Source organism: Equus caballus, chromosome 2 (genome assembly GCF_041296265.1).
Source record: "Equus caballus isolate H_3958 breed thoroughbred chromosome 2, TB-T2T, whole genome shotgun sequence".
Taxonomy (NCBI): Eukaryota; Metazoa; Chordata; class Mammalia; order Perissodactyla; family Equidae; genus Equus; species Equus caballus.
This window is the reverse complement of record NC_091685.1, coordinates 75,733,112-75,748,883: the sequence shown is the minus strand read 5'-3', so window position 1 is coordinate 75,748,883 and position 15,772 is coordinate 75,733,112. Positions and strand designations below refer to the sequence as shown.

Sequence of the window (15,772 nt, the reverse complement as noted above, 5' to 3'; positions counted from 1 at the left end):
TAAATAAATCTACTTAAAGATTTTGTATTATTGAAATAAATAGAGGTTAACGTTAAAAACATATTCCTAACTATTAACATGAGAATGTTTATCTGTGTGCTATTTAAAAGCATTATACCCACTTTGGTTAGAGTTGTGTTCATAGCAAACTCGACCTGTCCCATGCCAGGTGTGTGACCTTGAGCAAGTTACTCATCTCCTCTAGCCCCTGTATTCGCTTGTGTATAAAAAGGATAATGAGATATCATTGCCTGCCAGGAGCTTAGCACAGTGCCTGACATGGTAATTACTCAATAAATGACATCAACTACAGGAATGCACTGTTGAAGTGATTGTTGTCTTTCTTACTCCTGTTGAAAAGAACAGTGTTGGAGTTTTAGAAATTAGACAAACACCCCATTCTGCACTTAGAGATGGGGCTTAAGGTAGTAGAAAGAACAATAGACCGAAGAGTTGGTGAATTCGATTATGTCCCTAGCTTTCCACTGACCAGCTGTCTGACTTGGTGTCAAGTCTTTTGGCCTTTCTAGAATTTGGTTTCTTCATCAGACAAATTAGGAAGTTTGATTTGATTTGATCCCAAGCCATCCAGCTCATAGGCTGCTGGCTGTTTGAGTGGTTCTGATTGTGGGATATGGTTCATCTGAAATTTGAGCATTTTTTATTTTGTTTTGTTTTAACTGACTATCTAACTAATATGCAAAAGAATCTAGCAGATTGGTGTGGCCCTATCTGCTTTCGGGTTTTCACCATGAATGACTGATGGTCCCCAGTCATGTCAGTAAACCTGGGCCAATTATTAGTTGTTTTTGAAGCTGTATGTAGTTAATTACATAATTACAAGCTATTGAAGTTTAGTCCTAGTAAAATTGTAAAACCGAGGCATTTTTCAAGGATTTACTGACAAAAGGAAAATATGAATAAATTCGTTTTATACATTTGACTCACATTTAAGCTGTATTTAATATATGTTTGCCAAGCTTGGAACCACTTGACTCATCATTCCATCAATAAAAAATTATATGTGAATTTCTGGCCACGTGGCCTACAATTGAAATAACTCTTATATCCCTGGCCTACATGACTTGTTATGTGCTTTCCAAATCTGAGATTCTACAATTTTATGAATTTCAATCTCCTGACAAGATAGGTCTGGACTTGGTAGTGATGAAGTTGAAATCAATGAAGGAAAAATAAAATTTTAAAAAGCCTGCTGTAGTTGGTTTTTTAGATGGATGTGTACACCAGTGTGGGTGTATATGTTTATGTTAGCATAGTATGACCCAGTCACTGATTTTTTCTATTAAGAATATATCTTAGAAATTGTCCCGTTCCTATAATTCCTTCATTGTTTTGAATGACTGTAGAGTATTCCATTGAATGGATGCTTATAAATATTTAACCAATCTCCTTATGTTAAACATTTAGGCTTTTTTTCTAGCTTCTGTTGTTACCCACAGTAATGCTCTAGTCTTTTACATGTGAGATTTTGTGCATGTTAGTGTATCTGTAGGTTAAATTGCTGGGTCAGAGGGTATGTGCATTTGTAATTTTGGTTGAAATAGATTGCTCTTCGTGGAGTTGAACCAGTATACACTCCCAGCACCAGGACATGAGTGAGCCTGTTTCTGCTCAGCCACGTTTTCCCCCCAAGGATCCCTATCTTTCTCTTTTACCAATTTGAATACTACTGTACTATACTATGTTGTCTCTGGAAAAATGTTGATTAGGTGGGTGATCATTACTCTTTGTGCAGATTTCACAGAGATTGAATCTTACACTGAAGACCACTTTCTTAATTATGTATATTTGCTGAATTAAATGGCTGCACTGTTAAGCATCTTGGAATGTATTTTACGTTACTTTAGAGCACAATTATGGCAATGTAGAAAAACCTCCAATTTGCAAATTATCAACAACTAAAACCTTCCATGGAGGTTCATTCTCTTAACGTAATGAAACACTATCCATATTATACAAAAGGTGTGGCTACAAACAGCATTATTTGCAGCTTATTTTTCTTAAATTCAGAAGGAAAAGGCATTATTTCTAGATACCATTTCCATGTTTTCAGAGAAAACTAATATTAGTTGGTGGAGTTGAACTAAAACACAAAAAGTTATCCTCTTGGTCCTTCATTTGTGACCATTTGATTATGTACATGCGAGCACGCACACACACAACCTTTACATCTGAGAGTTACAGATTCTGTGGTTCCTTTAAGAAAATAGAGTAGCTTGTGTTACACAAAGACATGAATGTTCCTTCTCTTTCACATTTAGGGCTTATTACAGATATTTGAGAAAACTGTAAAAGAGACTTAAAATTACTCTTTCTTTTTTTTTTCTCTTTGGGCTTCAGCTTGGCATATATGAAAGTTAATTCCTGAAGGAACTTAGGTTTTATTTATTTTTTTAATGCTAATGTGATCTTTTCTAAAATTGACCATTGTTCTAATAGTTGAGGGGTTTTTTTTTTGGCTTTTATAAAAGAACAGCAGATGTTTGAGACCTTTTTTAATCAAGTTTTCCTCCTTAATTTGAAATATGGTCCTTAACATATCATTGTACTAATGCACGTACAAGGAAAAATGTTTCCATTATTTACCGATTTGAAAAGCAGTTGTGTTGTATGTGGTATTTATGGTGAAGATACTGGTCAAATTCCATAGAATAACCTATAATTAATGCAAAATCTCTTGGAGTTATTAAAATAAAAATATTACCTAAAAAGTTATTAGAGGTTATTAGGCAATTACCTTTTGTTTTTCTTTTTAGCATGTATATTACATTTTAGAGAAACTGCTTATAGCCACAGACTGCTGAATTTAAAATTGTTCTACCCCCTAAGGAAAGCAGTTTGTTGTGTTATTGAGACAGTGGAAGAACAAAATGAGGCTTTGTTGTGGTACATATTACTCTGTGCTCACCCTTCCCCACAAATCATCGAAGCTCATGATTGCTTGAACTAAAGGAATAAAACCATTTTCACTGAACCATAGCACCCCCTAGCATCCTAATAACTTTTGTTCTTAAAATTCAAGGGAACTTTTTATTTATGCTTTTAAAAAGAACATTAATCTAATATGATCTAATATCTCTTGCATTCTCGTGATCAAGAAGAGACCTTTGAAAGATTCTATAGAGATTATGGAGAATATGAGGAGGCGTTACCCTTTTTGCAAATAATTCTTATATTACTTTTCTGTGGAATGTTTGGGTCTGGATAAGGATCGTAAGCTGTGGCTGGACCTCTTGTGCTCTATGTAGGCCAGTCAGTAGTAACAGTGTTTTTTTCCAGCCAGTTGCCTAACCTGCCTATTTGTGTATTGCAGGTACTTCTCCCAGCAGCTGGTCTCTTACAGTTACAGGATGTGAAGAAGACTTGCTGTGAATTTTTGGAATCTCAGCTTCACCCTGTCAACTGCTTAGGAATTCGGGCTTTCGCTGATATGCACGCATGCACCGACCTCCTAAACAAGGCCAACATCTATGCAGGTGAGTGGAATAGACCTCAGCTGAGTTTGAACAGGGAGGAATCTGGAACTCTTGAGTTCTGCTGTGATTCTGTAGTGATTTCTGGAAAATCATGTCATATTTCTGAATCTGGACTTTATTAAAGATATGTTTACAATCTTATAATGGTAGCACTGCGTGATTAAAGCATGCTTATAAAATACTAAACTTAAAACAACTATAAATTGATATTGGGTCTAAATAACAGAATAGCTAATTTTATGCAAGTATTGGATTCCTATGTATTTTTCTTTCAAATTGTCCAGTTAATTGGTATATGAGAAAGTGTTTGCATATGAAATTAAGTCATTTTATCTTTGTGGCTTTTTATATTCTATTCTTTCGTCAGTGAAAACAATCTTCTGGCTTAAAAATCTTCAAAGCAATGAAATTTAGATGCCTTTGGGTGGAGTAGAAAAGTAGATCCCAAATTTAGGCAGCCCTTTCCTGAGACAATGGTTTTAGCACCTTCTGCTGGCATTCTCTCCCTGTGGAGCAGGGAGGGCCTGTTAATGTTGTCAAGGAAGCCATCGCTTTGGTTGCTGTTTAGGACCCTGGGGAGGAGAGTTTCTTGTTATAGCGTTGGATGTAGGTAAAGTACACAAAAGTAACCTATAATTTATTTTGCTCTGAGATTATAAACATTTGAAAAATACAGATTAAAAGTGACTATTAGGAAGTTTCTAATTTTTTTATACTATCTTTCTGGAAGATAAACCTGGTGGAAGTTATAATGCACTGTTTCTGCCCTATATCTGTGAGACCCAATAGGAACAGTTACTATAGAACCTGCCATAAGCACTGCCCCTTAATAAGCTCTAGAACCCCATTTTCCTCCAGCCTTCAAATGCAAGAGCCCTTCATCTAAACTCTGCTCCACTGTGCTTACGATGATGAGTAAGGGACATTGTGGCTCATAGACCTGGGTAAGGGGGGTGTGTGTGTGTGTGTGAGCATTAAGGAGGAAAAGTGCTCCTAGAATCTCTATGGAATTTATCAAAGAAATAATGGTACAAGGTGGCTGGTTGAAAAAAAAACAACCCACAACGCTGCAGTAAAACATAATAGGTCCAGTAAATTTCAGCTTCATAGATTTCTGTGGGGTGGCCTGATTGGCCTAACTATCCTTTATAAAATTGTTTCAGTGGGAAAATGTGATCTGAGTTCCAGAAAGCTTATTTATGGATGAACTTGTAGAACACAAGCTTTCTGTAAGTTGGGGAATGCCTACAATATGTAATGATATTTACATAGTCCTTTTGAGGAAGGTGAGGCATTTTAGGAAAAACCAAAGACAAATTTGGACTCATTGATGTGTTCCAGTGCAACGAATTCTGTTCTTCAGCTAAATAGAAGATATTCCTTCCAAATCCATAAGATCCATTAACTGCTAGCCATGATGTGCCTGTTATAAGTGATTTATATTAGGAAAACTAAGGAGGCTTGTATATTTTCTGATAGTTTTTTCTTCATGATACAATCACTATTTAACAAATCTTTCTTGGGTCACTAGTTGTCTCCATAGTACTTGACAAATGTTACTGACTCTTAAGAGATAGGGAGAGGGGCTGGAAAGAGAATGAATAAGGCAGGCTTAATGCAAAAGTTGTTCATGCGTAGTTCACATGAGATACTAGAACTCTTAGCTTTATTCATATCAGAACCAACTCATTTACTGTGTTTTTAGGAAGTAATTAGATTTTATTATTTTTTCCTTTTAAAATCTTAAATTTATTGTAGTATACTACAAAATATGGACAGTTTTTCACCAGAATTAGAACACCTCTGTATCTTAGTTTGTAGAGTCTGTTTTCATAATTATGCCAAGAATTTTTCATGGAAAAATTACTGTTACTTTCAGCAAAATTTTAAAGAAAAATTAGTTCTTCATTTTTAATTTACTGTATTTTAAAATCAAAATCTAGTCTTTAAAGGATGTACTGCTTTTGTACGATGCAATCTTTTATTTGCTTGAGTTTCTTAAGTTTTTAAGTAACATTTTACATCTTTTATTATGAAAAATTGAACACATACAAAAATAGAATAATGCTCATCATCCAACTTTGAGTCGTCAGCTCATGGATAATCTTGTTTCAACTAGACCCTCTTGACTTCTCCCTCCTCTTTATTATTTTTTATATGTAAATTTTTTAATGAAATTTATATACATAGAAGAGTGCACAAATCATAAATTTACAGCTTGATGAAGTTTTGTATCCTCTTGTAATATTTTGAAGCAGTTCTGTCATAGTACTTTATCTATGTTTCACCCTTATAATTTTGAACCAGTAAAATTACAGTGACCAACCTCATATAATGAAGGTATTTCCATATCTTTGGTGTATTGATAACTAGTTGCAGAAGCTTTCTTAGATAAATAATCCAGTGTGATACTAAAAAAAAATTGTTCGTCATAGTGAAAATATCTGATTGTTTTTATCTTAAGCAAATAGGAGGTCGAGAGGTGAGGAGTCTATGCGGGAAGACATCTATAGCTTTCTTTTTCTGCCATAAAACAAATAATTGCATTCTAGTCCCTCTTTCCCTCCCTTCCTCCCTCCCTCCCTTCTTTCTCTCTTTTTATAATTCAAGCACTTTATGTGTCCAGAAAAATCTACCCAAACTCCTAAATTACTTTCAAGTTTAAATTATACAGCATCTGAAAAGATCTGGGAGAGTAAAGGGGGACAGTGGCAATAGAGAGAATTAATATCTTACTTTTTCTTTTCCCTGACATGGGCAGTGGGCTATGTGGGGCCTGTGACAGGCCTATCTAGACAAGAAAGAAGGAAAGGAAGAAATAAATAGTAATAGAAGAGTTAATACACACATGTATGCATACATACATACATGGGAAAAAGGGAGGAGAAAGGAGCTGAGGGAGAGAAAGGATGGGAAAGGAAAGCAGGCTTGCATAACCTCAGGCTGCTTTCTGATCCAAGGTACGACTGCACTTAAGAGACTAGAGCACTCCTTATCCTTTGAAAACTCACCAGAGAGTCTAGACATAAGATCTGCTTCATTCCTTTCTCTCGCAGGTTGGAAATGAGCTCTCTACTATTCATTATAATTAAATTGTATAGGTATAATGAGAGAATTAAGGTATTCCATGGAAATCTCTTCTGTGAACTCATGCTTATTTTTCATAATATCAACATCTTTAGAGAAAGTAAAGTTGTGAGAAACCAAGTGGGGAGGGTAGAACGTCTGAGCAAGGGGGCACGTGGAATCCATGCTGCTCATCCTGATGTGTTCTTGTGGCTACAGCAGCATGGTGCTGGCAGTCACAGCCTGCCATACTGGCCCCCGCTGCTTCTCCAGGGCATGTAGTGAACAGCTTCAAATCAGTGACAACTGAGGGGGACCAGACCAGCTGGGTTAAATGACTTGAGTGTTGAGGCATGGTGTTCTGGAGTGTAGTCAGTCTTTATTATGCTCTTGAATGATTATTTTCTTAGCTACAAAGTTCTATGAAACTATTTTTTGCTTCATACCTGAAAGTGAAATTTTTCACACGTAACTCCAAGTGTACGAACTTGTTTGGAGAATGCTAGTTTTTGGACTCTTACTTCTCATGTTTTGAGTATTGTCTATATTTTAACCTTTTCCCAAATCATTAAGACCTTTGTTTTCAGCATTTTCACCAGGCTAAAAATATATAGATAAAAACTTGAACTTATCAGTTTAAATGCATTTTAATACTGCTGGCAAAGGATTCTTTTCGAAGTTAGATTTTAATTACAACTTGAAATATGAATTTTATTTAGTCTTCCTTGTTGAAAACCAAGAGTTACCAGTGGTTAAATTGCAAGAATTTCAAACAAATTTAAGGGAAACAATAGTCTCAGTTTCTTAGTCATTCCTGCATCTTACCACTCACCACACTAAAAATTGAGAAGATTCTTAATATCAGTTCTAAGTTTTGGGGAAATTTCCAGTATCGTTGGAAGCCAGCGTTTGCTGAAATTGTGGGGTTGGTATATACTCAGCATTCCTCAGTAACAGGACTACCTGTGAAGGGGTCCTCCTCTCCAGACACTGACATGCTTTCAGTCTATTTCCTGTTCTCTTCTTGCTCTTGACCCTGTTATCTGTCAGTACATCCTAGACCTATCCAGGCTGCCCACACTACCCTGCTTTTAGCCCATCCACTATGCTTGTATGGTGGTCAAACTTTTTTATATGCCCAGCTGTTTTCGTGTGTATCCTCTCTCCGTTTGACTTACATGAAACTTTACATTTCCCCAAAACCTCATCTTGGGGGAAAACTTTTTTTTCTTTTTTTAAAGATTTTATTTTTTCCTTTTTCTCCCCAAAGCCTCCCGGTACATACTTGTATATTCTTCGTTGTGGGTCCTTCTAGTTGTGGCATGTGGGACGCTGCCTCAGCGTGGTTTGATGAGCAGTGCCATGTCTGCGCCCAGGATTCGAACCAAGGAAACACTGGGCCGCCTGCAGCGGAGCGCGCGAACTTAACCACTCGGCCACGGGGCCAGACCCCTTGGGGGAAAACTTTTTTAAGGGGCCACTCCCCCTGACTCGCTGGAAACATGGATAGAAAGGTACCACTTCTAGACTATTTTTCTGTCACTGTTGCCATCCTCAGTTCTGCATAGGCTGGCTCTCGGTCTGCAGCATTCTCTCTGCAGCCCATTTTCTGTCTTGGCCTCCATGCATACTTCTGTCTTGGATGCCTAGATTGTCTTTTCCATCTATACTTTGTTTCTTCTGCCATCAGCAATTTCAAAATCTGTAACTCTTGGCTCCCCTTGAGATTCTGTTTGTAGTGACCACCATCTTTCTTCCATAAACCTACTTGCTACCTTAGAACACAATTCTAGTGCATGTTGGACCTTGTTGGTATTTGGAACTCTAAGGTCTCAACCTTTGTGCTCTTGTATTTCTTCATAAATCTGTACTGTCTGGTCCTGGTTCTCCTAGCCATCTGTTGGCTACTTAGCTTAGACTCAGTGGTCAGTCATTTCAAAGCTACTCTCTTTATGTACCTGGCATTGCCCAAACTGCTGAAGGTGATAAAAGGCTCGATACAATTTAACCCCTGCTTACAAGGAGTTTATAGGCAATAATAGTCAACTCATACCCAAATTTCATATATCCAGATTATGGTTTATTCTCTATAAAAGCAGTTTCCGTAACATTTTCTTCTGCAATCAATTTACTTCAATCATTTGCCCACCCTTCTATAATTTAGGCTAGGAATCACTGCTTGGGGTAAACATCTGTTAAAACAAGCCCATGATTTTGAAAGCTGTCCTCTTGAAAGAAACTTGTGTTGAGAGAGTGGTTTTAATAATGGTATTACTAGCCTTGACTGTGTGATATGCCTACTAAAGAATGGATGCTGATTATTCAAGGGTCTATTGCAATGTTAATTTACAGATACAGAAGAATCTTCCTTTGGAGAACTGTGAAAGCATTTATGTATAGCACTTCCTGATTGAATTCATGCCACCATAAATGACACTTCTTAAAAGAATTAATCATTTTTATATTCTTGCACTCATTATGGTCCTCATTTATGCCCTAGTAAACTAAATGCAATCTCTGTTCTGCTTTGTTGACAGTTTTTCTAGCTGAGATGAGTTAGCTGTTTTCAGGTTTCACCAAAACTGTCTATGTTAATGGAACTGCTAGAGATATAGATGTGAATTTATTTTTTCCTATAGACTAATAGTATTCAAAATCAAAGAATTGTAGAGTGTTAGCACTTGCAGGGAACCTTAGCAGTATCTAGTCTAACTCTTTCATTTTATTAATTAGAAAAATGAAGACTAGAGATATTTTGATTTTCCCAAAAACACTTTGTCTCTCATGGAGGAGCTGTTCATGGATCTAAAATACTGTTGTTACTCATGTACTTACACTCACTTCTCAGACGGGATTCTGCACTAGATAGAATATAGAAGAATTACAGAAACCCTTCCTAGCATTCAGTTGTGATCACAAAGGTGCTTGGTGTTTAGAAATCAAATGTAGAGGGTACTTTGTACCTTATCATAGTGTTCAAAGCAGAACAAACAAAACTTTGGACGTCTCTTATTGATTTCATTGGACTTAATTTGGGATGAGGACCTGAGCTGATAAACCCTATTGACCTGGTGTGACAAATTCTAGGGATTGTCTTTCATTCCTTGATAAGATTATTTTATTTGCAGGAAGGAAGCAAACAGGAAAGTTCAACTACTCTGGAGAGTGAAGAGAATCTTTATATATAAGCAAGAATGTGTCTGTATATTATGTGTGTAAAATATATGTGTTTAATGTATATTGCATATTCATGGCATAGTCTCTGATAACAGGAATTATCCCCTATTGCAGTTATGGGATTTATTCAGAGAGAAGGAACTGATTATTGAATGTCAGTGTAACTAGACTGGCTTCACTCAGTGGCAGTGGTAAACTAGTAAAGGCAAATTACTAGTGTCACAATGAAAGCTCTGTGCTATAAACAGAATAATCTGTCAGTATGTGAGTGAAAGGATTGGAAAGAGTAGTTGAGGTTGGTAGCAGAGTGAGAATTAGAGAAATAGAGAGAGAGAGGAGGTGACTGAAGCAAGATTGTGGATATGGGAACTGACCCTGGATATGAGTAGAGGAAAGAGACTAAACTCTGAGATGCTCTGCCCTTTAGCATTACATTCTAGGTAAATGCTTAGTAGTGTGGGGGATCAGAATTGGCCACCTCAAGATGTGTCTCTTTGCATGCGGATTATTTTGGGCTGGTTACTTTTAAGAAATTGCACACGGGAGAAACTCTGAAAGCCAAGTAGAAGTTACCCTTTGAAAGAGACATTTTACATTTGTAAGGGAAATCTCCATTTGTAAAGGTGTCTCTGTCTCTGTACCAGGAAGAGGGGGATCACATTATCTTTAGAAACTCTTATCACTACAGAAGGCAAGGCCTTAAATTTGTGTAATAACCTTGCTCTCAGTTTACTGAGCTTTTTCTGGTAATCTCCCATAACTGACTCCCTCCACCCCCAACATTCTCCTTTGTCTTTAAGTGAAGGTGTCATTTAAGGTGATAACCTCAGCCATTCTGGTGAGTTGCTCAGTTTTCCTGGGTTTCTCCCATGTATACATGTTATAAAGTTTTATTTGATTTTCTCTTGTTCTTCTGTCTCATGTCAGTTTAATCATAGACCAGCCAGAAGGACCTAGAGTGGGTAGAGGAATTGTCTTCCTCCCCTACAGGTGGTATGTTTTAGTGTGTGCATATATATTGCCAGGGTGCCATAGCTGCTAATTTTTACTATACCTTAATGAGGTACAGTAAGCTGAATAAACATTTAGTGAGAAGGAAGAATTTCTCATCTTGGCTTTATGACAAATATTAGGCTCTTATTAGCCAAACCAATCCAAAGATGTATGGTTTTAGTTTATAGTGTATTTAATAGCAATCAATAATGTAATTGTGTCTAGAAAGTTGTAAGGTGATTATCTCATTCTGTTCTGCCCTGGTCAGACCATATCTATGAAATTGAGTTCTTTTTCAGGTTACATGCTTTGAGAGAGTCTGATGAACTGAAGCCCTGAATTCAGAGCCATGATAATGATGAAAACCTCAAAACACGTTGTACAAGGAGTGGTTGAAAGACTTAGTTTCTACACTGTAGTAGGAAAACTTGGGAGAACATAATGCCCTCTGTAGATGGTTGAAGGATCATGAGAGAGAGAGAGATTAATCTTGTTCTGTGGTGGGCAGAAGTAGCATCAATGTTGCAAAATAAGAGGGAGAGAGATTTTAGTGTGACATAAAGAGGAACTTCCACTTATAGTAAGTGTTCAAGAATGATGGGACTGCCTTGCTGTCTGTTGATGTGTGCAACTGCAGCCAGATATCTACTGGATATGAATATTTTAGAGGTTACTCTTACATATGATAAAGTTGTGTCCGGTGACCTTTCAAATCCCTTATATCACTAAATCTTATGATTTCCTATGGAATTACTGAGAAGGAATCAATGGGATTTGTGAAACAGTTTATTTTAGGAAGTTATTAAAGAGAGGAAGGGATGGAGGAAATTAAAAAAAAAAGGGGGGGAGTTATTTAATGTATCTAGAGTTTCACATTTGCAAGATGAAAAAGTTCTGGAGCTCTATGTCCCAACAATGAAGTATACTTAACACTCCTGAACAGTATATTTAAAAATAGTTAAGATGGTGAATTTTGTGTTGTATGTTTTTACCACAATAAAAAAAGAGGGAAAGAGTGAAGAATCAGCTGTTACTCAGACTTCATGTAGCCTTGAAATCAGTATGGATAGTAGAGCCATTAAGACACAAAAGGAACACAGGAGGTCAAGCAGGTGTCTGGAGGAAAGCACTGACACTGTTTGAAGTGTAGAGTGGTCTTAGTCTTGATTGCTCAGGGGAGAACCAGCAGTGAAGTGCAGTATCAATTTAGGGATTCTCATACTGGACAAGATGATTAACAATAGCCAAATATAGCTTGGCCAGAGGAAGAGCTTGATTTATTTTAAGGAGATAATCAGCAGACACAGCCAGAGAATCTTTGTCAAGCATCAACCCAAGGAGTGAAGCAAAGCCATCAATGGAAAGATGCACAATGATGAACAAAATCAGACCATAGAGCTCAAAACAGGCCAAGGTAAGTGGCCTAAGACAGTGAACAATGTGAGGGTTGTACAGGACTGCTTGTATGTGTTGTTGGCTGCTTGGTGTGGGGTGGATCTGTCTGTTCAAAAAAGCCATGACTGTTAAACAGGTCGTAGGGAGACTGATAGACAGCTGGAGATTCAAATATTGGGGTTTGGGAGAGAGGTTGGCTTTAGGAACAACCACACTGGGGTCATAGTTGAAGATAACTGAGGACACATGAATGTGGATGAGATTGTTAAGGGAAAACAAGCAGAAGAAGAAAAGGAGGCTCAGGACAGGCAGGACCATAGGTAATCCCTAGTTTTAGGGAGCTGAAGGAGACAAACTTAGTGGTCAGAAAGATAGAAAAATGTATTATAGAATCCAGTCTAGGAGGGTGTGTCATCAGAGTTAAACACTGTCCAGGGATTGAGAAATACTAATCCTAAGAAAAGGACTTCCAAAGAACAATTTCAGGGGAAAGGTGAGCTAGAGGCAATGTTATAACAGACAAAGATGTGAGTGTGCATTGAATGCAGAAGCTTCAATATTAAGATCTACCCTGAAGAAGTTTGGTGTAAAGGCCAGCAAGTAAAGCAGTGGCCCACGATGGGGAGGTGGAGGGATGGAGGTGGGTAAACTGTTGGTCTTTTCTTTTTTAAAATAGCAGATATTTGTCCACTGAAGTCAAGACAATAAAATGCATTGACTTTCTTTTTTTTTTTTTAAAGATTGGCACCTGGGCTAACAACTGTTGCCAATCTTTTTTTTTTTTTTCCTGCTTTATCTCCCCAAACCCCCCCTGCACATAGTTGTATATGTTAGTTGCAGGTCCTTCTAGTTGTGGGATGTGGGATGCCGCCTCAACGTGAACCCTGGGCTGCCGCAGTGGAGTGCGCGAACTTAACCACTCGGCCGCGGAGCCGGCCCCTGCATTGACTTTCTATAGCAACATTTTTCTTTCTCATTGGTGAAGGAAACTGGTTGGCCCAGTTTGGCAGATATTTTATTTTTTCTTTGTTTTAAAAATTTTAACCACTAATGTTTTCACATGGTTAAAAACATTGTTTTTGATCATGGTGACATAAGATATCCCTCATTTTTGTCCCCTCTCTGCCACCAATAAATATTCCACATCCGTCTGTGAACAACAATGCCTTTGTGAGAGCTGTGGGATCCAGCACCATAGGCCAAGGGACCCAGAAGGAACTTTGGCCATCCATGCATTGGCTAGTAGGCAGACTGACCTCAGTCCCAGCTTTGAACCTTGAAGTGACCCATGAGCCAGTTCCAGCCCCTCTTCACTGCAGTCTGGGAGACTCTGGAGAACACTGACCTAGACAATCATGCTTGGAAGAGAGATCCTTTGTGAAAGTCCAGGTTTCTAGAGGATAAGATCCAATACTTCATTAGAGGAAAAAAAATACGAGTTTGGCCATGTTGGAGTGGGTAAGAGGAACAGTTAGACTTTACCTGCATTGCCTCTCCCCAAAGGCGGCATAGCATAGGGCCCAGAGAGATCTTCCTCAGCCTGTGATTCCTCTTACAGGGGAAAGAGAGAGCATGTGAGTGAGCAACCAGCTTCCCCAGCTGTGTGGATGCTGCCAAAGAGACTCATTTCTCTCTGGCCCCATCCAGAGTACTAAATCAAGAGCTCCATGTCTTGGGGGCAGGAAGAGTCTGGGAAAGCAGCATGTAGAACTCTCAGAGGACCTTAAAGGGACACAGATCTTACTAACTGCATAGTGAATTCCATCAAGAAGCTTGCCCACAAGCCACTGGGAAAGCCCCACCTGTGGATGCCCTCAACTAACCCATGGGCACCCCAAGTCCTTCCATGCCTACCCTACCCCAACTCTGGCTAGCTCTGTGTGTGTGTGCTTCCGGAGGAAGCAGTGAGAGTGAGCTTTGAAAGATGGCAAATGAGCACGTGCAGAAAGCAGGCTTGAATCTGTGGGTCAGGTAGAGACCACAAACTTCACTGGTAGCACCACCTGTCAGAAAACAAAAGAGAGGCTGTCAGCACTCAGTTTGGTGCATTGCAGGATTGAGAGAAGGCATACAAGCTTAAGAATTCTGCCACAAAAGGGAAGAAAATCATGGAGCAAGTGTATCCATAGAAGGTCTGAAAAAGCCTCAAAGGGCAGTAAAAACTGGAGGAGGTGACTACTACTTCAGATGTGAAGACAGCAACACACAGCTCCAAGAAACATGAAAAATCAAAGTAACATGACGCCACCAAAAGGTCACCATAATCTTCCAGTAACTGAACCCAAAGACAGAGATCTATGATTTACCTGACAAAGAATTCCAAGTAGCTGTTTTAAGGAAACTTGATGAACTACAAGAAAACAGAGAAAGACAATTCAGTGAAATCAGGAAAACAATACATGAGTAAAATAAGAAGTTTAACAAAGAGAAATCATAAACAAGAACCAAACAGAAATTCTGGAGCTGAAGAGTTCAGTGAATGAAATGAAAAATGCAATAGAGATCATCAATATCAGACTTGATCAAGCAGAAGAAAGAATCAGTGAGACTGAATACAGGAACTTTGAAACTATCTAGTCAGAGAACAAGGAAAAGGAATGAAAAAGAGTGAAGAAAGACTATGTAATCTCAGAGATACCATCAGAAGAACCAATGTGTGAATCATTGGACTTCAAGAAGGAGAAGGGAGGCAGAGAGCTTGTTTAAAGAAATAACGGCTGAGAACTACCCAAATCTAGGGAAAGATTTGCATATTCACGTTCATGAAGCTTTATAGGTCACCAAACAAAATCAGCTTAAATCCTCTCCAAGATGCATTATAATAAAAGTCAATAATCAAAGACAAATAGATCTTTTTTTTTAATAAAGATTGACACCTGAGCTAACAACTGTTGCCAATCTTCTTTTTTTTCCCCTGCTTTTTTTTTTTCTCCCCAAATCCCCCCAGTACATAGTTGTATATTTTACTTCTGGGTCCTTCTAGTTGTGGCATGTGTGACACCGCCTCAACATAACCTAGTGAGCAGTGCCATGTCCGTGCCCAGGATCCGAACCCTGGGCTGCTGAAGGAGAGCATGCAAACTTAACCACTCGGCCACGGGGCTGGCCTCCAAATAGATCATCTTAAAAGCAGCAAGAACAAAAGCTTGTAAGGGAAGCCGCATAAAACTGTCAGCATATTTCTCAGCAGAAACTTTCTAGGCCAGGAGAGAGTGGGGTGATATATTCAAAATGCTGAAAGAAAAATACTGTCAACCAAGAATACTTTACCTGGGAAAGCTGTCCTTCAGAAATGAAGAAGAGATAAAGACTTTCCCAGACAAACAAAAACCGAAGAAATCATTATTACTAGACCTGCCTTATAAGAAATGCTGAAATGAAAGGATGCTAATTAGTAACATGAAAAGAGATGAAAATAATACAACACACTGGTAAAGGTGAGTATATAATTAACTTAAGAATACTCTAATACTGTAATAGGGTGGTGTGTTAACTCTAGTATAAGATTAAAGGACAAGAATATTAAAAATATAGCTACAATAATTTGTTAGTGAATTCACAGTATAAAAAGAGGTAAATTGTGACATCAAAAACCATCAAATGTGGCGAGAGTGAAAGGGTGAAGTTTTTCTGTGCAATTGAAG

The 15,772-nt window shown here is 38.1% G+C and overlaps 1 protein-coding gene across 3 annotated transcripts in view; it reads left to right on the top strand.

The window, feature by feature from the left end:
- The window catches only part of KLHL2 (kelch like family member 2), a 107,388-nt gene that overhangs the window by 50,525 nt on the left and 41,091 nt on the right, over window positions 1-15,772 (top strand). For all 3 annotated transcript variants that reach the window (XM_023636350.2, XM_023636349.2, XM_070261415.1), the window contains one exon: window positions 3,335-3,497. In XM_023636350.2, coding sequence (XP_023492118.1) covers window positions 3,335-3,497 — 163 coding nt within the window. The remainder of the gene's footprint in view (window positions 1-3,334; window positions 3,498-15,772) is intronic.